General features: G+C 32.0%; 4 protein-coding genes across 4 annotated transcripts in view; all 4 read left to right on the plus strand.

Moving 5' to 3' along the window:
• Positions 1-27109, plus strand: part of LOC134706707 (mucin-19-like) — a 263376-nt gene that overhangs the window by 99974 nt on the left and 136293 nt on the right. The gene's annotated exons all lie outside the window — the stretch shown is intronic.
• Positions 1934-6677, plus strand: LOC134708596 (uncharacterized). The gene is made up of 6 exons (XM_063569245.1): positions 1934-2243; positions 2980-3051; positions 3427-3704; positions 5031-5172; positions 5468-5931; positions 6660-6677. Exons 1-6 carry the CDS (start codon positions 1934-1936, stop codon positions 6675-6677), a joined length of 1284 nt encoding a protein of 427 aa, XP_063425315.1.
• LOC134708597 (mucin-17-like) lies at positions 9187-11026 on the plus strand. The gene is made up of 3 exons (XM_063569246.1): positions 9187-9520; positions 10258-10329; positions 10704-11026. Exons 1-3 carry the CDS (start codon positions 9211-9213, stop codon positions 11024-11026), a joined length of 705 nt encoding a protein of 234 aa, XP_063425316.1. The 5' UTR covers positions 9187-9210.
• LOC134708598 (mucin-17-like) overlaps positions 12892-27109 on the plus strand; it is a 47175-nt gene continuing 32957 nt past the window's right edge. The window contains exons 1-19 of the mRNA XM_063569247.1: positions 12892-13201; positions 13939-14010; positions 14422-14699; positions 16328-16469; positions 16764-17216; positions 20881-21012; positions 21339-21410; positions 22393-22673; positions 22810-22951; positions 23185-23316; positions 23646-23717; positions 23922-24202; positions 24339-24480; positions 24714-24845; positions 25143-25214; positions 25418-25698; positions 25835-25976; positions 26210-26341; positions 26668-26739. Coding sequence (XP_063425317.1) covers positions 12892-13201; positions 13939-14010; positions 14422-14699; positions 16328-16469; positions 16764-17216; positions 20881-21012; positions 21339-21410; positions 22393-22673; positions 22810-22951; positions 23185-23316; positions 23646-23717; positions 23922-24202; positions 24339-24480; positions 24714-24845; positions 25143-25214; positions 25418-25698; positions 25835-25976; positions 26210-26341; positions 26668-26739 — 3340 coding nt within the window. The remainder of the gene's footprint in view (positions 13202-13938; positions 14011-14421; positions 14700-16327; positions 16470-16763; positions 17217-20880; positions 21013-21338; positions 21411-22392; positions 22674-22809; positions 22952-23184; positions 23317-23645; positions 23718-23921; positions 24203-24338; positions 24481-24713; positions 24846-25142; positions 25215-25417; positions 25699-25834; positions 25977-26209; positions 26342-26667; positions 26740-27109) is intronic.

A 27109-nucleotide genomic window follows, 5' to 3' on the forward strand; every position in this document is an offset into this window, starting at 1 on the left:
AAGCCTACACTGGTAATACAATACACACCTTCAATTGCCAAGTCCGTGCAAAGAGTAGAATTAGTATCAACAGAGAACATAATATCATATACTGTTACATTTTTCAATGCTGATGGAACTACTATAAAAAGAACAGTGAGTATAATTACTTTTAAACCTTTTGATGTCTGTTACCATTGATAAAGTCACCATATTTTATTCCAAAAGCGTACCGTATATGTATTTACCTACATCATACACTCTATTAAACCAATACAATACTAGGATACATATACAGTGGAAGAGATGTTAAGAAAGAGAGCGAAATATACCAGTTGAACATTGAAAATCATAGATCAAAAATAAACTGGAGTTATTTCGTAGTGCATTTCTTTTCGACGATACATTCAAAATAAGACAAACAGTACTTGCTCTGTATTAAAATGATTTTTACGGCAACGTCCATTTTGGGTCGTTTGTTAGATGTTATTCCAATTGTATCCGTCTGATGAGTTAAGACTCTCTAAACTCATTTTTAAATGTCTGTTTTGGTGTTGTACTCTAACACCACTGTTCTATGTTAATGGGAAGGTTCGAATCCCGTTGAAACGTTTAACTACGACAAACTCTGTATGTATGTGCCTGTCTCATGTTTGAGGCCTGTAATTAAGTGGTTGTCGTTTGTTGAAGTGTAACATATTTGATTTTCTTTCATATTTGTACTTAAATTAGGCCGTTGTTTTCTGATTTAATCTTTTCCGGAGAGTTGTCTCATTTGCAATCATACAACATCTTTTTTTATATTGACAACGGCATGACTTAAAAAGAATAGACAAATACACATATAATAGTACACAAGACATAACATAGAAAACTAATGAATTACAACACGAACCTCACTAAAACAGGGGCTGACCTCAGGTGCTCAGGAAGGATAAGCAGATCCTGTTCCATAAAGCAGATGCTCAGGAAGGATAAGCAGATCCTGGTCCGTAAAATTTACAAAAGGAAGATTTTAACATCCCATTTGGAATTCATTGTTTAATAGCTTCCTTGCTAGCAGCAATCACATATCACGGAAATCATGATAGGAAATACAAGTCCTGGACTATCGTTTCAATTCGGAGATATAGACTTCGTATACTGGCAATGCTAGATTGTTGCTACATTTGTACGTACATAGAAATGGAAAGTTCAAAATTGGAAAGCTGAAATCATCTTTTTTGTCGTACAGTTTTGTTTTCATCAGAACACTAGTGTCAATTCTTAGATGCAATACAAGATATGAGGCAGTCTTAACTTGCTTAATAGAAAAGTATTTAGATTGCAATTGATAACTTATTGAAATGAGCCTAACACATATGAATTATTTTAGATGAAAGTTACAGAAAGTGCAAACAATGTTGCTGGAAATCCTAATGTGAAGAAAGTTGAAATCCTGATTACACCTGAAGATAAGAAAAGTTCTTATCAGCCAGTAGATCTTCAACTGAAAATATTTGCATGCCATGAAATAGGTAAAACAATTTTAAATTTAATATGGACTGACATTGGGGTATACAAATGACAATGAGTTTCTTAAAACGCCACTTTGGTTATCGTTTGGCTTTCTGACCAGATATCAATTCTTGTATCTATATCTTTCTATTTTATACACAATTACAATGTATAATTAGGAACAGAATACAACTTGATTGTGGTATCTAGCGTATAAAAGTTTAATCTTTAAAGACTATGGTAATTTTGTTTTTTTAAATTAGCTGGTATTTTCAATATAAAGAACAAAGAAAGTATAATTACTATCTTTACAGGCACAACAACAATTGTAATACCATCAATTGTTTCTACGCCGTCTATTGCTTCAACTAAGACGAGTGTAAGAGTGGAATCACCAGTGACGTCACCTGTTGGTAAGACAACAACTACATATGGGCTATCATCAGTAAAAAGCACAATGGAAGTGTCATCAGCGAAATCCACTGCAGGAATATCGAGTGAAAAAACAACACCTGCTGTCAAAACGAAAGCTACAACTACGGCAAGAGAAACCAAGCATACGAGTGGTATTATTTCATCAGAGGGAGTTACTTCCCCTGTGCCCAGTACTGGGGAAACAACCATTAAAATAACAAGTAGACAAACTACTCCTGTTGCCGCAACAACTGAAACATCAATGAAAATGACAAGTGTACACTCCAGTGAAGAGGTGAAATCAGAGCGCACTACACCTGTTAGATTATCGACAAAACAGGTGACTCCAATAGGTATGCAGATGGTTTGTTTTTGTATTCATCAGTATATCAAAGTGTAAACTAGAAACGTTTTGCCTTTAAAAATCCTCTTATTCCTGATTGACATTTGTCTAATTGAATGAATCTGCAAAGAAAATATATCTGTAGGCTTAACTTCAAACTATATTTCGTGTTGCACATATATATATATAAATTGGCAACAACAAATGTGCATACTGTTGTGAATGTTGTTGATCAACAATTCAAATTCAGTGCAAGCTTTTCCTGAACTTTTACATAACTTTGTATTACACAAGTTAAGTCTTTATAGTGAAAAAATCTTTAAGTTATTATATGCTATAACTGACCAACAGCAATACTGGATTGCCAATATTGAGATTATCATAATGTTTATTTTAACGTATCTAAGTCATAACTGTCGTAAGACTTGATATAATACAAATAAAGGCAACAGTAGTAACCGCTGTCCGAAATTCATAAATCGATTGAGAAAAAACAAATCCGGGTTACAAACTAAAACTGAGGGAAAAGTATTAAATATAAGAGAACTACGACACAACAGAAACACAACATTAAAATGTTACACACTCAGAAAACAAAACTCTGAAAAGTCATTATATCAAGATTAACTAAATCAGTATTTTCTGTTCATCTAAACTAATTGACTAAAAACCAAAGTATCACACTTAATAGCTAGATTTTAAGTATTGAAGTGTATTCATATTTGTGTTTGTATGAAAAATTACAGGTACAACGACTGAATTGAAAGTAGTAAGTGTTGTGTCAACGACAAGTGCAGTCCCTTCACTCACATCTACGGGTAAGTTGGTACATATCTTTGGTTTTATACCTTTAAAGCCAATCATATATCAATATACAATTTTGTGGTTTAGTGTTATTTCTATCATACAGAATGGTGTTTTCCATAAATAACTTGAAAAAAATCGATCCTTGTTTGATTATTCTTTGATTACATATTTGAGAACGCAATGATTCAACTACTTTTTGGCTTATTATAAACAAATCTATGGAAATATAATTATGATCCCCAAATACCGGTAAAAGAAATATTTATATGTCTAAAATATCTCTAATATTTTCGTCGTCACTTCGAAATTAAAATTGGAACATTGCAACCGATTGACAATAACTGACATTATAACAAGTAGTTTATTTTGAACGATTGTTTTAATAGTTTCAAGTACCACCCCAGTATGTGATGTATCAGAGGGAATGATGTCACCAACAACTATTCCATCTAGTGAAATAAAAGTAAATGATGACATGGCAAAAATAGACAGTTTACGACCAGGTGGTCTTATACCCATGATGAGTTCTAAGCCTACACTGGTAATACAATACACACCTTCAATTGCCAAGTCTGTGCAAAGAGTAGAATTAGTATCAACAGAAAACATAATATCATACACTGTTACATTTTTCAATGCTGATGGAACTACTATAAAAAGAACAGTGAGTATAATTACTTTTAAACCTTTTGATGTCTGTTATCATTGATAAAGTCACCATATTTTATTCCGAAAGCGTACCGTATATGTATTTACCTACATCATTCACTCTATTAAACCAATACAATACTATGATACATATACAGTGGAAGAGATGTTAAGAAAGAGAGCGAAATATACCAGTTGAACATTGAAAATCATAGATCAAAAATAAACTGGAGTTATTTCGTAGTGCATTTCTTTTAGACGATACATTCAAAATAAGACAAACAGTACTTGCTCTGTATTAAAATGATTTTTACGGCCACGTCCATTTTGGGTCGTTTGTTAGATGTTATTCCATTTGTATCCGTCTGATGAGTTAAGACTCTTTAAACTCATTTTTAAAAGTCTGTTTTGGTGTTGTACTCTAACACCACTGTTCTATGTTAATGGGAAGGTTCGAATCCCGTTGAAACGTTTAACTACGACAAACTCTGTATGTATGTGCCTGTCTCATGTTTGAGGCCTGTAATTAAGTGGTTGTCGTTTGTTGAAGTGTAACATATTTGATTTTCTTTCATATTTGTACTTAAATTAGGCCGTTGTTTTCTGATTTAGTCTTTTCCGGAGAGTTGTCTCATTTGCAATCATACCACATCTTTTTTTATATTGACAACGGCATGGCTTGAAAAAAAAGACAAATACAAATATAATAGTACACAAGACATAACATAGAAAACTAATGAATTACAACACGAACCTCACTAAAACAGGGGCTGACCTCAGGTGCTCAGGAAGGATAAGCAGATCCTGTTCCACATATGGCACCCGTCATATTGTTCATGTTATTACAAACCTGATAAATATTCCAAATTACTTGATTACATTTTTGAAATGGGAACGAGATTGTAGTAGCAATAACAAGAACATATCCAAAATCGGTGAACCAAGGCATAATGGCGTCCGTAAAATTTACAAAAGGAAGATTTTAACATCCCATTTGGAATTCATTGTTTAATAGCTTCCTTGCTAGCAGCAATCACATATCACGGAAATCATGATAGGAAATACAAATCCGGGACTATCGTTTCAATTTGGAGATATATACTCTGTATACTGGCAATGCTAGATTGATGCTACATTTGTACGTACATAGAAATGGAAAGTTCAAAATTGGAAAGCTGAAATCATCTTTTTTGTCGTACAGTTTTGTTTTCATCAGAACACTAGTGTCAATTCTTAGATGCAATACAAGATATGAGGCAGTCTTAACTTGCTTAATAGAAAAGTATTTAGATTGCAATTGATAACTTATTAAAATGAGCCTAACACATATGAATTATTTTAGATGAAAGTTACAGAAAGTGCAAACAATGTTGCTGGAAATCCTAATGTGAAGAAAGTTGAAATCCTGATTACACCTGAAGATAAGAAAAGTTCTTATCAGCCAGTAAATCTTCAACTGAAAATATTTGCATGCCATGAAATAGGTAAAACAATTTTAAATTTAATATGGACTGACATTGGGGTATACAAATGACAATGAGTTTCTTAAAACGCCACTGTGGTTATCGTTTGGCTTTCTGACCAGATATCAATTCTTGTATCTATATCTTTCTATTTTAGACACAGTTACAATGTATAATTAGGAACAGAATACAACTTGATTGTGGTATCTAGCGTATAAAAGTTTAATCTTTAAAGACTATGGTAATTTTATTTTTTTTAAATTAGCTGGTATTTTTAATATAAAGAACAAAGAAAGTATAATTACTATCTTTACAGGCACAACAACAATTGTAATACCTTCAATTGTTTCTACGCCGTCTGTTGCTTCAACTAAGACGAGTGTAAGAGTGGAATCACCAGTGACGTCACCTGTTGGTAAGACAACAACTACATATGGGCTATCATCAGTAAAAAGCACAATGGAAGTGTCATCAGCGAAATCCACTGCAGGAATATCGAGTGAAAAAACAACACCTGCTGTCAAAACGAAAGCTACAACTACGGCAAGAGAAACCAAGCATACGACTGGTATTATTTCATCAGAGGGAGTTACTTCCCCTGTGCCCAGTACTGGGGAAACAACCATTAAAATAACAAGTAGACAAACTACTCCTGTTGCCGCAACAACTGAAACATCAATGAAAATGACAAGTGTACACTCCAGTGAAGAGGTGAAATCAGAGCGCACTACACCTGTTAGATTATCGACAAAACAGGTGACTCCAATAGGTATGCAGATGGTTTGTTTTTGTATTCATCAGTATATCAAAGTGTAAACTAGAAACGTTTTGCCTTTAAAAATCCTCTTATTCCTGATTAACATTTGTCTAATTGAATGAATCTGCAAAGAAAATATATCTGTAGGCTTAACTTCAAACTATATTTCGTGTTGCATATATATATATATATAAATTGGCAACAACAAATGTGCATACTGTTATGAATGTTGTTGAACAACAATTCAAATTCAGCGCAAGCTTTTCCTGAACTTTTACATCACTTTGTATTACACAAGTTAAGTCTTTATAGTGAAAAAATCTTTAAGTTATTAAATGCTATAACTGACCAACAGCAATACTGGATTGCCAATATTGAGATTATCATAATGTTTATTTTAACGTATCTAAGTCATAACTGTCGTAAGACTTGATATAATACAAATAAAGGCAACAGTAGTAACCGCTGTCCGAAATTCATAAATCGATTGAGAAAAAACAAATCCGGGTTACAAACTAAAACTGAGGGAAAAGTATCAAATATAAGAGAACTACGACACAACAGAAACACAATATTAAAATGTAACACACACAGAAAACAAAACTCTAAAAAGTCATTATATCAAGATTAACTAAATCAGTATTTTCTGTTCAAATAACTTAATTGACTAAAAACCGAAGTATCACACTTATTAGCTAGATTTAAAGTATTGATATGTTATTCATATTTGTGTTTGTATGTAACTCTACAGGTACAACGACTGAATTGAAAGGAGTAAGTGTTGTGGCAACGACAAGTGCAGTCCCTTCACTCACATCTACGGGTAAGTTGAAACATATCTTTGGTTTTATACCTTTAAAACCAATCATATATCAATATACAAATTGGTGGTTTAGTGTTATTTCTTTTCTATCATACAAAATTGTGTTTTCCATGAATAATTTATTCTTATTCGGCAAATTTGGAGAACTTGCAACTTGAATAAAATCGATCCTTGTTTAATTATTCTTTTATAACATATTTGAGAATGCAATGATTTAACTACTTTTTGGCCTTATTATGAAAAAATTCTATGGAAATTTAATTTTGATCCCCAAATACCGGTAAAAGAACTATTTATTTAAATAAATTATCTCTAATATTTTCGTCCTCACTTCGAAATTAAAATTTGAATATTACACCCGATTGACAATATAATAAGTAGTTGATTTTAAACGATTGTTTTAATAGTTTCAAGTACCACCCCAGTATGTGATGTATCAGAGGGAATGATGTCACCAACAACTATTCCATCTAGTGAAATAAAAGTTAATGATGACATGGCAAAAATAGACAATTTACGACCAGGTGGTTTGATACCAATGATGAGTTCTAAGCCTACACTGGTAATACAATACACACCTTCAATTGCCAAGTCCGTGCAAAGAGTAGAATTAGTATCAACAGAGAACATAATATCATATACTGTTACATTTTTCAATGCTGATGGAACTACTATAAAAAGAACAGTGAGTATAATTACTTTTAAACCTTTTGATGTCTGTTACCATTGATAAAGTCACCATATTTTATTCCAAAAGCGTACCGTATATGTATTTACCTACATCATACACTCTATTAAACCAATACAATACTAGGATACATATACAGTGGAAGAGATGTTAAGAAAGAGAGCGAAATATACCAGTTGAACATTGAAAATCATAGATCAAAAATAAACTGGAGTTATTTCGTAGTGCATTTCTTTTCGACGATACATTCAAAATAAGACAAACAGTACTTGCTCTGTATTAAAATGATTTTTACGGAAACGTCCATTTTGGGTCGTTTGTTAGATGTTATTCCAATTGTATCCGTCTGATGAGTTAAGACTCTCTAAACTCATTTTTAAATGTCTGTTTTGGTGTTGTACTCTAACACCACTGTTCTATGTTAATGGGAAGGTTCGAATCCCGTTGAAACGTTTAACTACGACAAACTCTGTATGTATGTGCCTGTCTCATGTTTGAGGCCTGTAATTAAGTGGTTGTCGTTTGTTGAAGTGTAACATATTTGATTTTCTTTCATATTTGTACTTAAATTAGGCCGTTGTTTTCTGATTTAATCTTTTCCGGAGAGTTGTCTCATTTGCAATCATACAACATCTTTTTTTATATTGACAACGGCATTACTTAAAAAGAATAGACAAATACACATATAATAGTACACAAGACATAACATAGAAAACTAATGAATTACAACACGAACCTCACTAAAACAGGGGCTGACCTCAGGTGCTCAGGAAGGATAAGCAGATCCTGTTCCATAAAGCAGATGCTCAGGAAGGATAAGCAGATCCTGGTCCGTAAAATTTACAAAAGGAAGATTTTAACATCCCATTTGGAATTCATTGTTTAATAGCTTCCTTGCTAGCAGCAATCACATATCACGGAAATCATGATAGGAAATACAAGTCCGGGACTATCGTTTCAATTTGGAGATATATACTCTGTATACTGGCAATGCTAGATTGTTGCTACATTTGTACGTACATAGAAATGGAAAGTTCAAAATTGGAAAGCTGAAATCATCTTTTTTGTCGTACAGTTTTGTTTTCATCAGAACACTAGTGTCAATTCTTAGATGCAATACAAGATATGAGGCAGTCTTAACTTGCTTAATAGAAAAGTATTAAGATTGCAATTGATAACTTATTGAAATGAGCCTAACACATATGAATTATTTTAGATGAAAGTTACAGAAAGTGCAAACAATGTTGCTGGAAATCCTAATGTGAAGAAAGTTGAAATCCTGATTACACCTGAAGATAAGAAAAGTTCTTATCAGCCAGTAAATATTCAACTGAAAATATTTGCATGCCATGAAATAGGTAAAACAATTTTAAATTTAATATGGACTGACATTGGGGTATACAAATGACAACGAGTTTCTTAAAACGCCACTGTGGTTATCGTTTGGCTTTCTGACCAGATATCAATTCTTGTATCTATATCTTTCTATTTTAGACACAATTACAATGTATAATTAGGAACAGAATACAACTTGATTGTGGTATCTAGCGTATAAAAGTTTAATCTTTAAGACTATGGTAATTTTTTTTTAAATTAGCTGGTATTTTTAATATAAAGAACAAAGAAAGTATAATTACTATCTTTACAGGCACAACAACAATTGTAATACCATCAATTGTTTCTACGCCGTCTGTTGCTTCAACTAAGACGAGTGTAAGGGTGGAATCACCAGTAACGTCACCTGTTGGTAAGACAACAACTACATATGGGCTATCATCAGTAAAAAGCACAATGGAAGTGTCATCAGCGAAATCCACTGCAGGAATATCGAGTGAAAAAACAACACCTGCTGTCAAAACGAAAGCTACAACTACGGCAAGAGAAACCAAGCATACGACTGGTATTATTTCATCAGAGGGAGTTACTTCCCCTGTGCCCAGTACTGGGGAAACAACCATTAAAATAACAAGTAGACAAACTACTCCTGTTGCCGCAACAACTGAAACATCAATGAAAATGACAAGTGTACACTCCAGTGAAGAGGTGAAATCAGAGCGCACTACACCTGTTAGATTATCGACAAAACAGGTGACTCCAATAGGTATGCAGATGGTTTGTTTTTGTATTCATCAGTATATCAAAGTGTAAACTAGAAACGTTTTGCCTTTAAAAATCCTCTTATTCCTGATTGACATTTGTCTAATTGAATGAATCTGCAAAGAAAATATATCTGTAGGCTTAACTTCAAACTATATTTGGTGTTGCATATATATATTTATAAATTAGCAACAACAAATGTGCATACTGTTATGAATGTTGTTGATCAACAATTCAAATTCAGCGCAAGCTTTTCCTGAACTTTTACATAACTTTGTATTACACAAGTAAAGTCTTTATAGTGAAAAAATCTTTAAGTTATTATATGCTATAACTGACCAACAGCAATACTGGATTGCCAATATTGAGATTATCATAATGTTTATTTTAACGTATCTAAGTCATAACTGTCGTAAGACTTGATATAATACAAATAGAGGCAACAGTAGTAACCGCTGTCCGAAATTCATAAATTGATTGAGAAAAAACAAATCCGGGTTACAAACTAAAACTGAGGGAAAAGTATCAAGTATAAGAGAACTACGACACAACAGAAACACAACATTAAAATGTAACACACACAGAAAACAAAACTCTAAAAAGTCATTATATCAAGATTAACTAAATCAGGTTTTTCTGTTCATCTAAACTAATTGACTAAAAACCAAAGTATCACACTAAACAGCTATATTTAAAGTATTGAAGTTTTATTCATATTTGTGTTTGTATGAAACATTGCAGGTACAACGACTGAATTGAAAGTAGTAAGTGTTGTGGCAACGACAAGTGCAGTCCCTTCACTCACATCTACGGGTAAGTTGGTACATATCTTTGGTTTTATACCTTTAAAGTCAATCATTTATCAATATACAATTTGTGGTTTAGTGTTATTTCTATCATACAGAATGGTGTTTTCCATAAATAACTTGAAAAAAATCGATCCTTGTTTGATTATTCTTTGATTACATATTTGAGAACGCAATGATTTAACTACTTTTTGGCTTATTATAAACAAATCTATGGAAATATAATTATGATCCCCAAATACCGGTAAAAGAAATATTTATATGTCTTAAATATCTCTAATATTTTCGTCGTCAATTCGAAATTAAAATTGGAACATTGCACCCGATTGACAATAACTGACATTATAACAAGTAGTTTATTTTGAACGATTGTTTTAATAGTTTCAAGTACCACCCCAGTATGTGATGTATCAGAGGGAATGATGTCACCAACAACTATTCCATCTAGTGAAATAAAAGTAAATGATGACATGGCAAAAATAGACAATTTACGACCAGGTGGTCTTATACCCATGATGAGTTCTAAGCCTACACTGGTAATACAATACACACCTTCAATTGCCAAGTCTGTGCAAAAAGTAGAATTAGTATCAACAGAAAACATAATATCATACACTGTTACATTTTTCAATGCTGATGGAACTACTATAAAAAGAACAGTGAGTATAATTACTTTTAAACCTTTTGATGTCTGTTACCATTGATAAAGTCACCATACTTTATTCCGAAAGCGTACTGTATATGTATTTACCTACATCATACACTCTATTAAACCAATACAATACTATGATACATATACAGTGGAAGAGATGTTAAGAAAGAGAGCGAAATATACCAGTTGAACATTGAAAATCATAGATCAAAAATAAACTGGAGTTATTTCGTAGTGCATTTCTTTTAGACGATACATTCAAAATAAGACAAACCGTACTTGCTCTGAAAAATAATTTTTACGGCCACGTCCATTTTGGGTCGTTTGTTAGATGTTATTCCATTTGTATCCGTCTGATGAGTTAAGACTCTTTGAACTCATTTTTAAAAGTTTTTTTTGGTGTTGTACTCTAACACCACTGTTCTATGTTAATGGGAAGGTTCGAATCCCGTTGAAACGTTTAACTACGACAAACTCTGTGTGTATGTGCCTGTCTCATGTTTGAGGCCTGTAATTAAGTGGTTGTCGTTTGTTGAAGTGTAACATATTTGATTTTCTTTCATATTTGTACTTAAATGAGGCCGTTGTTTTCTGATTTAGTCTTTTCCGGAGAGTTGTCTCATTTGCTTTTATATTGACAACGGCATGGCTTAAAAAGAAAAGACAAATACACATATAATAGTACACAAGACATGACATAGAAAACTAATGAATTACAACACGAACCTCACTAAAACAGGGGCTGACCTCAGGTGCTCAGGAAGGATAAGCAGATCCTGTTCCACATATGGCACCCGTCATATTGTTCATGTTATTACAAACCTGATAAATATTCCAAATTACTTGATTATATTTTTGAAATGGGAACGAGATTGTAGTAGCAATAACAAGAACATATCCAAAATCATCTGCGAAAGCGGTATTCTATACCAGTGAACCAAGGCATAATGGCGTCCGTAAAATTTACAAAAGGAAGATTTTAACATCCCATTTGGAATTCATTGTTTAATAGCTTCCTTGCTAGCAGCAATCACATATCACGGAAATCATGATAGGAAATACTAGTCCGGGACTATCGTTTCAATTCGGAGATATATACTCCTTATACTGGCAATGCTAGATTGTTGCTACATTTGTACGTACATAGAAATGGAAAGTTCAAAATTGGAAATCTGAAATCATCTTTTTTGTCGTACAGTTTTGTTTTCATCAGAACACTAGTGTCAATTCTTAGATGCAATACAAGATATGAGGCAGTCTTAACTTGATTAATAGAAAAGTATTTAGATAGAAATTGATAACTTATTGAAATGAGCCTAACACATATGAATTATTTTAGTTGAAAGTTACAGAAAGTGCAAACAATGTTGCTGGAAATCCTAATGTGAAGAAAGTTGAAATCCTGATTACACCTGAAGATAAGAAAAGTTCTTATCAGCCAGTAAATCTTCAACTGAAAATATTTGCATGCCATGAAATAGGTAAAACAATTTTAAATTTAATATGGACTGACATTGGGGTATACAAATGACAATGAGTTTCTTAAAACGCCACTTTGGTTATCGTTTGGCTTTCTGACCAGATATCAATTCTTGTATCTATATCTTTCTATTTTAGACACAATTACAATGTATAATTAGAAATAGAATACAACTTGATTGTGGTATCTAGCGTATAAAAGTTTAATCTTTAAAGACTATGGTAATTTTATTTAAAAAATTAGCTGGTATTTTTAATATAAAGAACAAAGAAAGTATAATTACTATCTTTACAGGCACAACAACAATTGTAATACCATCAATTGTTTCTACGCCGTCTGTTGCTTCAACTAAGACGAGTGTAAGAGTGGAATCACCAGTAACGTCACCTGTTGGTAAGACAACAACTACATATGGGCTATCATCAGTAAAAAGCACAATGGAAGTGTCATCAGCGAAATCCACTCCAGGAATATCGAGTGAAAAAACAACACCTGCTGTCAAAACGAAAGCTACAACTACGGCAAGAGAAACCAAGCATACGACTGGTATTATTTCATCAGAGGGAGTTACTTCCCCTGTGCCCAGTTCTGGGGAAACAACCATTAAAATAACAAGTAGACAAACTACTCCTGTTGCCGCAACAACTGAAACATCAATGAAAATGACAAGTGTACACTCCAGTGAAGAGGTGAAATCAGAGCGCACTACACCTGTTAGATTATCGACAAAACAGGTGACTCCAATAGGTATGCAGATGGTTTGTTTTTGTATTCATCAGTATATCAAAGTGTAACTTAGAAACGTTTTGCCTTTAAAAATCCTCTTATTCCTGATTGACATTTGTCTAATTGAATGAATCTGCAAAGAAAATATATCTGTAGGCTTCACTTCAAACTATATTTGGTGTTGCATATATATATTTATAAATTGGCAACAACAAATATGCATACTGTTATGAATGTTGTTGATCAACAATTCAAATTCAGCGCAAGCTTTTCCTGAACTTTTACATAACTTTGTACTACACAAGTTAAGTCTTTATAGTGAAAAAATCTTTAAGTTATTATATGCTATAACTGACCAACAGCAATACTGGATTGCCAATATTGAGATTATCATAATGTTTATTTTAACGTATCTAAGTCATAACTGTCGTAAGACTTGATATAATACAAATAAAGGCAACAGTAGTAACCGCTGTCCGAAATTCATCAATCGATTGAGAAAAAACAAATCCGGGTTACAAACTAAAACTGAGGGAAAAGTATCAAGTATAAGAGAACTACGACACAACAGAAACACAACATTAAAATGTAACACACACAGAAAACAAAACTCTAAAAAGTCATTATATCAAGATTAACTAAATCAGTTTTTTCTGTTCATCTAAACTAATTGACTAAAAACCAAAGTATCACACTAAACAGCTAGATTTAAAGTATTGAAGTTTTATTCATATTTGTGTTTGTATGAAACATTGCAGGTACAACGACTGAATTGAAAGTAGTAAGTGTTGTGGCAACGACAAGTGCAGTCCCTTCACTCACATCTACGGGTAAGTTGGTACATATTTTTGGTTATATACCTTTAAAGGCAATCATTTATCAATATACAATTTTGTGGTTTAGTGTTATTTCTATCATACAGAATTGTGTTTTCCATAAATAATTTATACAAAATCTGACAATTTTGCACAACTTGCAACTTGAAAAAAATCGATCCTTGTTTGATTATTCTTTTATAACATATTTGAGAACGCAATGATTTAACTGCTTTTTGGCTTATTATAAAAAATTCTATGGAAGTTTAATTTTAATCCCCAAATACCGGTAAAAGAACTATTTATATGTCTTAAATATCTCTAATATTTTCGTCGTCACTTCGAAATTAAAATTAGAATATTGCACCCGATTGACAATAACTGACATTATAACAAGTAGTTTATTTTGAACGATTGTTTTAATAGTTTCAAGTACCACCCCAGTATGTGATGTATCAGAGGGAATGATGTCACCAACAACTATTCCATCTAGTGAAATAAAAGTAAATGATGACATGGCAAAAATAGACAATTTACGACCAGGTGGTCTTATACCCATGATGAGTTCTAAGCCTACACTTGTAATACAATACACACCTTCAATTGCCAAGTCTGTGCAAAGAGTAGAATTAGTATCAACAGAAAACATAATATCATACACTGTTTCATTTTTCAATGCTGATGGAACTACTATAAAAAGAACAGTGAGTATAATTACTTTTAAATGTTTTGATGTCTGTTACCATTGATATAGTCACCATATTTTATTCCAAAAGCGTACCGTATATACATTTACCTACATCATACACTCTATTAAACCAATACAATACTAGGATACATATAGAGTGGAAGAGATGTTAAGAAAGAGAGTGAAATATACCAGTTGAACATTGAAAATCATAGATCAAAAATAAACTGGAGTTATTTCGTAGTGCATTTCTTTTAGACGATACATTCAAAATAAGACAAACCGTACTTGCTCTGTATTAAAATGATTTTTACGGCCACCTCCATTTTGGGTCGTTTGTTAGATGTTATTCCATTTGTATCCGTCTGATGAGTTAAGACTCTTTAAGGTGGTACCTAACACTACAGGGAGATAACTCTGTAAAGTCACCTAAACGTTTTAATTACGTTGTGGTGTTAAGGGAGTATTAAGATTCTCGATGATCAAAATTGGTTTTTGTCAATCTGCTATATAACCAGTGTAATTTTTCTGATAAAACGGTTGGTTCAAAATTTTTGAATTTTTTATACTTTTGTTAAAGGGTCAAAGTAAATAATTTGTCAAAATTTTATGAAAATTAAACGAGCCAAATTAATTTTAGTGAAAGTGTTGGGTACCACCTTAAACTCATTTTTAAAAGTCTGTTTTGGTGTTGTACTCTAACACCACTGTCCTATGTTAATGGGAAGGTTCGAATCTCGTTGAAACGTTTAACTACGACAAACTCTGTATGTATGTGCCTGTCTCATGTTTGAGGCCTGTAATTAAGTGGTTGTCGTTTGTTGAAGTGTAACTTATTTGATTTTCTGTCATATTTGTACTTAAATGAGGCCGTTATTTTCTGATTTAGTCTTTTCCGGAGAGTTGTCTCATTTGCAATCATACCACATCTTTTTTTATATTGACAACGGCATGGCTTAAAAAGAAAAGACAAATACACATATAATAGTACACAAGACATAACATAGAAAACTAATGAATTACAACACGAACCTCACTAAAACAGGGGCTGACCTAAGGTGCTCAGGAAGGATAAGCAGATCCTGTTCCACATGTGGCACCCGTCATATTGTTCATGTTATTACAAACCTGATAAATATTCCAAATTACGTGATTACATTTTTGAAATGGGAACGAGATTGAAGTAGCAATAACAAGAACATATCCAAAATCATCTGCGAAAGCGGTATTCTATACCGGTGAACCAAGGCATAATGGCGTCCATAAAATTACAAAAGGAAAATTTTAACATTCCATTTGGAATTCATTGTTTAATAGCTTCCTTGCTAGCAGCAATCACATATCACGGAAATCATGATAGGAAATACAAGTCCGGGACTATCGTTTCAATTCGGAGATATATACTCTTTATACTGACAATGCTAGATTGTTACTACATTTGTACGTACATAGAAATGGAAAGTTCAAAATTGGAAAGCTGAAATCATCTTTTTTGTCGTACAGTTTTGTTTTCATTAGAACACTAGTGTCAATTCTTAGATGCAATACAAGATATGAAGCAGTCTTAACTTGCTTAATAGAAAAGTATTTAGATTGCAATTGATAACTTATTGAAATGAGCCTAACACATATGAATTATTTTAGATGAAAGTTACAGAAAGTGCAAACAATGTTGCTGGAAATCCTAATGTGAAGAAAGTTGAAATCCTGATTACACCTGAAGATAAGAAAAGTTCTTATCAGCCAGTAAATCTTCAACTGAAAATATTTGCATGCCATGAAATAGGTAAAACAATTTTACATTTACTATGGACTGACATTGGGGTATACAAATGACAATGAGTTTCTTAAAACGCCGCTTTGGTTATCGTTTTGACTTTCAGTCCAAATATCAATGCATGTAACTATATCTTTCTTTCTTAGACACAATTGCAATGTATAATTAGGAACAGAATACAACTTGATTGTGGTATCTAGAGTATAAAAGTTTATTTTTTGAAGACCAAGGTCACTTTATTAATAAAAAGAGCTGGTGTTTTAATTAAAAGCAATTAACAAAGTGTAATAACTATCTTAACAGGCACAACAACTATTGTAATACCATCAATTGTTTCTACACCATCTGTTGCCTCAACTAAGACGACTGTAAGAGTGAAATCACCAGTGACGCCACCTGTTGGTAAGACAACAACTTCATATGGGCTATCATCAGTAAAAAGCACGATGGAAGTGTCATCAGCGAAATCCACTGTAGGATTATCGAGTGAAAAAACAACACCTGCTGTCATAACGAAAGCTACAACTACGGCAAGAGAAAGCAAGCATACGACTAGTATTATTTCATCAGAGGGAGTTACTTCCCCTGTGCCCAGTACTGGGGAAACAACCATTAAGATAACAAGTAGCCAAACTACTCCTGTTGCTGCAACAACTGAAACATCAAAGAAAATGACAAGTGTACATTCCACTGAAAATATTAAATCAGAGCGCACTACACCTGTTAGATTGTCGACAAAACCAGTGACTCCAATAGGTATGCTGATTGTTTGTTTTTGTATTACTCGGTATATTTAAGTGTAAACTAAAACATTTTGCTTTTAAAACTACTTTTATTTATTCTGGATTGCCATGTGTCTAATTGAATGAATCTGCAAAGAAAAATATATCTGTAGACTTACCGTCAAACTATACATATACAGACTTGCATATATATAAGTGCCTGAGAATGTCATTTTAACACACTAATGAGTGTTATAAAATTAGTTGTTATAGTTTATATATTATTCATGCAATATTTTGCTAAAAAAAATAATTTCATCGGGCGTGTGCAGTGAAAAAAATATTTTTGAAGCTTTGTACACAAAATTTTAGTAGTTATTGATGGTCTATATAAAAAAATATTTTTGTCTTAGTTGTACATAGCAATTCTTAAATTCAAACAAATAGTTGTTTAAGTTAAATAAAGTGAAGTTGAGGATGTATTCCTTTTGTTTTAGGTAGGACTGTTTTTCATCCTATTCATTAAGTCCAACAGATTCAAGAGTCCGGAGAGTTTCTTCCTTTTGTATAAAACATCCGGTAATTGTTAAGTTTGATGTTGAATTTAGTTTCTGTTTCACCAAATACTGCAGTTTGTAAGTTCCACAAGTAAGAATATAAATACTACTCCTGTTTTTCATTTAGATGTAACAAAAATGTTGTATCGCTTCTTAGTTACTGTGCTGTTGAAAGAGTGGTCAGTGTTAGCGACCTTACATCACTTGCAATTGCTTCTTCCGCAGCGGTCGTTTTATACAAAAGGAAGAAACTGTTCAATTACGAGACACCTCTCAAGAAGAGGACATACTTTTGAAAATATCACCTTTCAAATAATTGAGGTAAACCAAAGGAGAAAACTGAGAGAAAGGTTCTATATACTCTTGAACATGATGGACTTAATGAGAAGAATGAAAAGCAGTTCTACCCAATACTAAACAAATGATCCTCAACTTCATTCTATTTAACTAAATCGACAACTCGTTTGAATTTAAGAATTGCTGTGTACAATAAACGGCAAAAATATACTTTATATAGACCTTCAATAACTACTCAAATTTTGTGTAGTTCAAGCAACAATTTATTTTTTGTTATGCATCAAATTTCATCTTGAGAGATGCACACGCCCGATGAAGCTTATTTTTTTTTATCGAAATATTGCATGAATAATATATAAAATATATCAACTAATTTTATAACACTCATTATAGTTACATTCTCAGACACTTATATAATTTAATTTAATACCTGCATCAGTTTATTTACAAACTGATCCACGCTAATATAGATTGAATGTTGATTGTTGCTATTTTTAGACACTATATATATATTTTCAACAACCAATGTGCATACTTTTTTAAAATTGTTTTTGGTCAACAATACATTAGGCACCGTAAGCTTTTTAGTTGTTCATAATTTTTACTACACAAGTTGAAAAAGTAAAAACACAAAAATACTGAACTCCGAGAGGGAAATTCAAAAAGGAAAGTTCGAAATCAAATGGCAAAATCAAAAGTTTAAACACATCAAACAAATTGATAACAACTGTCATATTCCTGATTTGGTACAGGCATTTTCTTATGTAGAAAATGGTGGATTGAACCTGGTTTTAAAGCTAGCTAAACCTCTCACGTGTATGACAGTCGCATCAAATTTCATTACATTGTCAACGATGCATAAACACAACAAACAGACACAATAAGTAAAAATGTCAAAAATAGGGGTACAGCAGTCAACATTGGGATATCATCTAAATCACTATAAGACAACAAAATTAACGAAGAAGCACAAAAAGACATACATCAAATTTAACTTAATAATTGATTATCTTATACGATTTTATGTATCTTTGTAAAATGTACCCATAAAGGATGGAAGGTTTTCAGTAATGGTGTAAAATTACGCGTTTGATATTAGCACAGGTAGACATAAAATAATTTTGTCGTTCAAAGTAAGACAGCATACATAAATGCAGAGTCCCGTCAAATGTTTATTACCAAAAAACAGACTTAACAGAAAAGTAGTATTGATAAATAAAATAGTTTTGTCATTCAAAGTATGACAAGATACATAAGTAAAAGTAATATTAATAAATAAAATAATTTTGTCGTTCAAAGTATGATGGTAAACATAAGCACAGAGTCACGTCAAATGAATATCTAAAAAAAACTGACTTAACAGTAAAAGTAATATTAACAAAGACAAATAAAAGAATACTATAACACGTTTTTAAAACGATAACCAACGTCAGTACGCAAAATCTATACTTCAAGACCATCTTGTATTATTTGTGGAATTGACACAGACTATTTATCAACAAGTTCTTGGTACCTTCCGATGAATTTATAATAGTTAGAGGGAATGTGTCAAAGAGACAACAAGACAACTAAAGAGTAGACATCAGTTGAAGGTCATCAACGGCTCTTTAACACAGGGAGAAAATGACAAAAGAGTACATTTTGGGCAAAATTTACAGGTGTGAAAAGTCTTACATTAGTTTCTGAAAATCTATTACTTAAATGTTCCTGTTTAGAATACTTATAATTCAGCTATAGCTTATAGCATATCTTTCTATTAAGAAATATGCTTTGAAAATAAAAAAGAAGATGTGATATGGTTGCCAATGAGACAACTATTCACAAGGAACCATAATGACACAGAACTACCGTACGTCGTTCAACAATGAGCAAAGCCCGTACCGCATAGTAATGCATAACAGGCCACGAAATGACAACGTAAAACAATTCAAACGAGAAAACTAACGGCCTTATTTATGTAAAAAGATGAACGAAAAAAAAATATGTAAATCATAAATAAACGACAAACACTGAATTACAGGCTCTGGACTTGAGACATGCACATACAGACAGAATATGGCGGTGTTAAACATGTTAGCGGGATTCCACCCCCTTACCTGGGAGAGTGGGAGAGTTGATTTTTCAATCTGTTGTACATATATTGTTAAACAAAAGTAAACACTCCTTATGAAATATTTATGTGTGTTCTAACTTATTAAAATGGATTTTCAAAAATTATGTTGCCAAAAAATATCTAAAATTGTTTGCTGCTTTTAATATGTTTACTCATTTTTTTCTCAAACTTCTTATAAAGTATCTATATTGAGAATTACGTAATATATGATACGTTCTTAGTCTACTTTAGCATAAAAGTGTGTAAAACTGTCTGGGATTTGTTTTTTAAACATCATATTCTATCAATTTCGTCCCTCTTTTCTATCAATCTTGATTGTTTTTTAGTGGTTATTTTTATCTACAATGTCACGCTAGTCTGTCTCCCCAGACAAATAATAACAATTAAAGAAACGTTTTGACTATCAATTTCTTAAAAAATTACTTTATAGTGCAACCAATCATTTCTTATGATATTCTTTTTGATCATAACAAGGAACAGGGTGATAGATATTTATTCGTGTCAGGAATATGACAGTTCTTGTCTATTCGGTTTTGATGCGTTTTGTTATTTGATTTTGCCATGTGATTATGGACTTTCCGTATTGATTTTCCTCTGAGTTCAGTATTTTTGTGATTTTACTTTTTGATATGATTTTTTTCTTAATTCTGTAGAATTCAACATTTTATTTTCTGCAAAAAACTTATCTAAAGTTGTTTACTGCTTTTATTTATTAATATATTGTTGCTCAGCTACAACAATGATTCCAAGTACAGCAACATTTACACAGACACCGTCTTCAGAAGTAATCACTACAGCCGTGGTTTCACCCACACCTACAGCTACACCCACTATAATCAGTAAAGCTACTACAACATTGCAAGGTAAAGGATTTAGTTTGTAATAATTTTCTAAATTAAAGTAACAGTTTTCAGTTATATCTTTGTATAATACTACAAAAGCAGAATGATCCCTGAACTTAATTTTGTTCAATTATATTCAAGGCAGCATATCAAAGATGATGCCTTAGCTGAATAATACTAATCACAAAGGAAAGTAAATACATGTGTTAAATACTATTTTGCTAGTAGAAAAGATGATTCATGTGTTGAATATTATATTGTCAAAAATACAGATAATACTATTTTTGAATTTGAACAAAATATTAATGTGTTTGGTATGTTAGTACATTTAAACATTTTTGTTATAGGATCAACTGGAAAAATTGCAACAACAACGCCAGTTGTAGCTACAAGTCCTTCTCCTGGAATTTCAAGTACAAGTAAGAATAAATTTTGATTTTTTTGTTTTTTGATTTTTTTTTTAGGTTAATGAGACTAAAATATATATTGTTTTGGAAAATTCAATAAATAATATAGGATTAAACACATTTTTTCTAGAGGTTATTGATGTGTAAACCGGGGTGAATAACTCACAAACTGAATAAAAGTCCGAAGGACTTTTATGTCAAGTTTGTGAGTTAGAGACCCGGTTTACACATCAATAACCTCTAGAAAAAATGTGTTTAATCCTTATAATTCTTCAGTCAAACATACGCGATTATTAATTTACATTATGACTTTGATGTCTACTATATGTACCATCAGAAGCACAATGGCATGTCGTAACTAAGGAGTACGCCGCCATTTTGACTTTCTAAAAAACTTAAATGTTCGATAAATGCAACAGAATCTAAAATGAACCAGCACCTACCTCAAAAACTTAATTTTAATTAGATACTATCCGAATTTGAACCGTACAAGTAACGAAATAATATTCCGTCTGAAAGTATTCAATCGTATGACGTCGTGTTTTGCCATGACGTAAATTCGCCAAATCATTCGTGAAATTTCCCGGAATTTTATTTCAATTTTATTTTATTTTTATACATTTTCGAAGCTTTATTGCATTTATTTTATTTATTTTTTTATGGTTAAACATGCATTAGAATAGAAACAAATATTATGCAATTGTTTTATAATCTCAAATTGTTGAAAATCCCAGTATCCCTGCAAGAAGGTGTATCGCGCATGAATAGATTACAAAAGTAGTTTCGGAAACATGGTTTATCGAAGTGTAAACCAAGAGAAAAATTTCTAATTGACTAATCCAATTCAAGTATTTATGGATATGCAAATGATATAAGAATTATAATGCAAATAATTTTTCAAGAATGAAAATGTTAATGCATGACAGTTTTTTGTATAGAGTGAGTACAGTATTTTGTTAAAGGCGGTTATAACAATGACATTTTTGGTTTTTAGAGATATCGACAACTACGCCAATTTGTGAAGAAACAGATGGAATGGGTTCAATAACAACAATACCATCAACAGAAATTACATCTAATGACAAAAAGGCAGATATTGAAAATCTACGACCTTCGTCTAAAACACCTTTTAAAAGCTCCGAAGGACAAGTGGTTATAGAGTACATGCCTTCAAAGACGAGACCAATTGCCAACGTTGAACTGGTTTCTACTGATAATATCAAGACGTATACAGTACAATTCTTTAATGCAGATGGAACTGTGACAACTCGAAAGGTTTGTATAACTTACTCCAAATCATTAAGTTTTAACTAATCAATTTTAATTGATTCTTCTTTAAAAAGAATGTGGAATATTAAACAAGACCAATTTTTCCATGTTATGTTTCAAATGTGTATTTTTCTTTCGGTAGGTTAAAGTAGGCGAAAAGGCTACAAGCATTGGAACCAAGCCTGATGTGAGAAAGGTAACTGTAATTATTACACCTGATGACAAAGAAGATTCTTACAGACCTGTACAGCTCCAACTAAGCGTCCATGCCTGTTTTGAAGTCAGTAAGTAATGAAAAGCAATAGTTACTTACTTGAAGATATATGTTTTGTATGGTGTTACAGTAGTATAATACAGATGTACTGCAGAGATCTTACATGTTCCATTTTGAAATGAAAGTTTGCTCATGTTAATCTGTTTTAATTTTGTCAAAACCTGCTGGTTAATGGTGTTTGATATGTCCTTGTAACATAAGAGTTGTTTGCCTTGAATAATGAATTAACCTTTTTTTGTTTAGCTTCTACGCCTATTCCAAGTACAACAGCAGTCCCACAAAAAGCATCCACAACAGTTGTCACTACAGCCGTGGTTTCACCAACACCTACAGCTACACCCTCTATAATAAGTGAAGCTACTACAACATTGCAAGGTAAAGGATTTAATTTGTAATAATTTTCCAAATTAGAGTAACAGTTTTCAGTTATATTTATGTAAAATACTACAAAAGCAGAATGATCCCTGAACTTAATTTTGTTCAATTATATTCAAGGCAGCATATCAAAGATGATGCCTTAGCTGAATAATACTAATCACAAAGAAAAGTAAATACATGTGTTAAATACTATTTTGCTAGAAGAAAAGATGATTCATGTGTTGAATATTATATTGTCAAAAATACAGATAATACAATTTTTGAATTTGAACAAATTATTAATTTGTTTGGTATGTTTGTATAATATTTAAACATTTTTGTTATAGGATCAACTGGTAAAATTGCAACAACAACGCCAGTTGTAGCTACAAGTCCTTCTCCTGGAATATCAAGTATAAGTAAGAATGAACTTTGATTTTTTTTGTTGATTGATTTTTTTTATGTTAATGAGACTGAAATATATATTGTTTTGGAAAATTCAATAAATAAAATGCAAATAATTTTTCAAGAATAAAAATGCTAATGCATGCCAGTTTTTTTTTATAGAGTGAGTACAGTATTTTGTTAAAGGCGGTTATAACAATGACATTTTTGGTTTTTAGAGATATCGACAACTACGCCAATTTGTGAAGAAACAGATGGAATGGGTTCAATAACAACAATACCATCAACAGAAATTACATCTAATGACAAAAAGGCAGATATTGAAAATCTACGACCTTCGTCTAAGACACCTTTTAAAAGCTCCGAAGGACAAGTGGTTATAGAGTACATGCCTTCAAAGACGAGACCAATTGCCAACGTTGAACTGGTTTCTACTGATAATATCAAGACGTATACAGTACAATTCTTTAATGCAGATGGAACTGTGACAGCTCGAAAGGTTTGTATTACTTATTCCAAATCATTAAGTTTTAACTAATCAATTTTAATTGATTCTTCTTTAAAAAGAATGTGGAATATTAAACAAGACCAATTTTTCCATGTTATGTTTCAAATGTGTATTTTTCTTTCGGTAGGTTAAAGTAGGCGAAAAGGCTACAAGCATTGGAACCAAGCCTGATGTGAGAAAGGTAACTGTAATTATTACACCTGATGACAAAGAAGATTCTTACAGACCTGTACAGCTCCAACTAAGCGTCCATGCCTGTTTTGAAGTCAGTAAGTAATGAAAAGCAATAATTACTTACTTGAAGATATATGTTTTGTATGGTGTTACAGTAGTATAATACAGATGTACTGCAGAGATCTTACAGGTTCCATTTTGAAATGAAAGTTTGCTCATGTTAATCTGTTTTAATTTTGTCAAAACCTGCTGGTTAATGGTGTTTGATATGTCCTTGTAACATAAGAGTTGTTTGCCTTGAATAATGAATTAACCTTTTTTTGTTTAGCTTCTACGCCTATTCCAAGTACAACAGCAGTCCCACAAAAAGCATCCACAACAGTTGTCACTACAGCCGTGGTTTCACCAACACCTACAGCTACACCCTCTATAATAAGTGAAGCTACTACAACATTGCAAGGTAAAGGATTTAATTTGTAATAATTTTCCAAATTAGAGTAACAGTTTTCAGTTATATTTATGTTAAATACTTCAAAAGCAGAATGATCCCTGAACTTAATTTTGTTCAATTATATTCAAGGCAGCATATCAAAGATGATGCCTTAGCTGAATAATACTAATCACAAAGAAAAGTAAATACATGTGTTAAATACTATTTTGCTAGAAGAAAAGATGATTCATGTGTTGAATATTATATTGTCAAAAATACAGTTAATTTGTTTGGTAGGTTTGTAATATTTAAACATTTTTGTTATAGGATCAACTGGTAAAATTGCAACAACAACGCCAGTTGTAGCTACAAGTCCTTCTCCTGGAATATCAAGTACAAGTAAGAATGAACTTTGATTGTTTTTGTTGCTTGATTTTTTTTTATGTTAATGAGACTAAAATATATATTGTTTTGGAAAATTCAATAAATAAAATGCAAATAATTTTTCAAGAATGAAAATGTTAATGCATGCCAGTTTTTTTATAGAGTGAGTACAGTATTTTGTTAAAGGCGGTTATAACAATGACATTTTTGGTTTTTAGAGATATCGACAACTACGCCAATTTGTGAAGAAACAGATGGAATGGGTTCAATAACAACAATACCATCAACAGAAATTACATCTAATGACAAAAAGGCAGATATTGAAAATCTACGACCTTCGTCTAAGACACCTTTTAAAAGCTCCGAAGGACAAGTGGTTATAGAGTACATGCCTTCAAAGACGAGACCAATTGCCAACGTTGAACTGGTTTCTACTGATAATATCAAGACGTATACAGTACAATTCTTTAATGCAGATGGAACTGTGACAACTCGAAAGGTTTGTATAACTTACTCCAAATCATTAAGTTTTAACTAATCAATTTTAATTGATTCTTCTTTAAAAAGAATGTGGAATATTAAACAAGACCAATTTTTCCATGTTATGTTTCAAATGTGTATTTTTCTTTCGGTAGGTTAAAGTAGGCGAAAAGGCTACAAGCATTGGAACCAAGCCTGATGTGAGAAAGGTAACTGTAATTATTACACCTGATGACAAAGAAGATTCTTACAGACCTGTACAGCTCCAACTAAGCGTCCATGCCTGTTTTGAAGTCAGTAAGTAATGAAAAGCAATAGTTACTTACTTGAAGATATATGTTTTGTATGGTGTTACAGTAGTATAATACAGATGTACTGCAGAGATCTTACATGTTCCATTTTGAAATGAAAGTTTGCTCATGGTAATCTGTTTTAATTTTGTCAAAACCTGCTGGTTAATGGTGTTTGATATGTCCTTGTAACATAAGAGTTGTTTGCCTTGAATAATGAATTAACCTTTTTTTGTTTAGCTTCTACGCCTATTCCAAGTACAACAGCAGTCCCACAAAAAGCATCCACAACAGTTGTCACTACAGCCGTGGTTTCACCAACACCTACAGCTACACCCTCTATAATAAGTGAAGCTACTACAACATTGCAAGGTAAAGGATTTAGTTTGTAATAATTTTCTAAATTAAAGTAACAGTTTTCAGTTATATCTTTGTATAATACTACAAAAGCAGAATGATCCCTGAACTTAATTTTGTTCAATTATATTCAAGGCAGCATATCAAAGATGATGCCTTAGCTGAATAATACTAATCACAAAGGAAAGTAAATACATGTGTTAAATACTATTTTGCTAGTAGAAAAGATGATTCATGTGTTGAATATTATATTGTCAAAAATACAGATAATACTATTTTTGAATTTGAACAAAATATTAATGTGTTTGGTATGTTTGTACATTTAAACATTTTTGTTATAGGATCAACTGGAAAAATTGCAACAACAACGCCAGTTGTAGCTACAAGTCCTTCTCCTGGAATTTCAAGTACAAGTAAGAATAAATTTTGATTTTTTTGTTTTTTGATTTTTTTTTAGGTTAATGAGACTAAAATATATATTGTTTTGGAAAATTCAATAAATAATATAGGATTAAACACATTTTTTCTAGAGGTTATTGATGTGTAAACCGGGGTGAATAACTCACAAACTGAATAAAAGTCCGAAGGACTTTTATGTCAAGTTTGTGAGTTAGAGACCCGGTTTACACATCAATAACCTCTAGAAAAAATGTGTTTAATCCTTATAATTCTTCAGTCAAACATACGCGATTATTAATTTACATTATGACTTTGATGTCTACTATATGTACCATCAGAAGCACAATGGCATGTCGTAACTAAGGAGTACGCCGCCATTTTGAC

The sequence above is a fragment of the Mytilus trossulus genome, chromosome 2, assembly GCF_036588685.1.
Source record: "Mytilus trossulus isolate FHL-02 chromosome 2, PNRI_Mtr1.1.1.hap1, whole genome shotgun sequence".
In the NCBI taxonomy this organism is placed as follows: domain Eukaryota; kingdom Metazoa; phylum Mollusca; class Bivalvia; order Mytilida; family Mytilidae; genus Mytilus; species Mytilus trossulus.

Excerpts from the sequence above, each read along its gene's own strand:
- LOC134708596 (XM_063569245.1), top strand. The coding sequence starts at position 1,934 with ATGGAAGTGTCATCAGCGAAATCCACTGCAGGAATATCGAGTGAAAAA. Across the intron at positions 3,705-5,030 it reads GAACTACTATAAAAAGAACA|ATGAAAGTTACAGAAAGTGC; the intron begins GTGAGTATAATT and ends GAATTATTTTAG. Across the intron at positions 5,173-5,467 it reads ATTTGCATGCCATGAAATAG|GCACAACAACAATTGTAATA; the intron begins GTAAAACAATTT and ends CTATCTTTACAG.
- LOC134708597 (XM_063569246.1), top strand. The coding sequence starts at position 9,211 with ATGGAAGTGTCATCAGCGAAATCCACTGCAGGAATATCGAGTGAAAAA. Across the intron at positions 9,521-10,257 it reads AAAACAGGTGACTCCAATAG|GTACAACGACTGAATTGAAA; the intron begins GTATGCAGATGG and ends GAAACATTGCAG. Across the intron at positions 10,330-10,703 it reads CCCTTCACTCACATCTACGG|TTTCAAGTACCACCCCAGTA; the intron begins GTAAGTTGGTAC and ends TTGTTTTAATAG.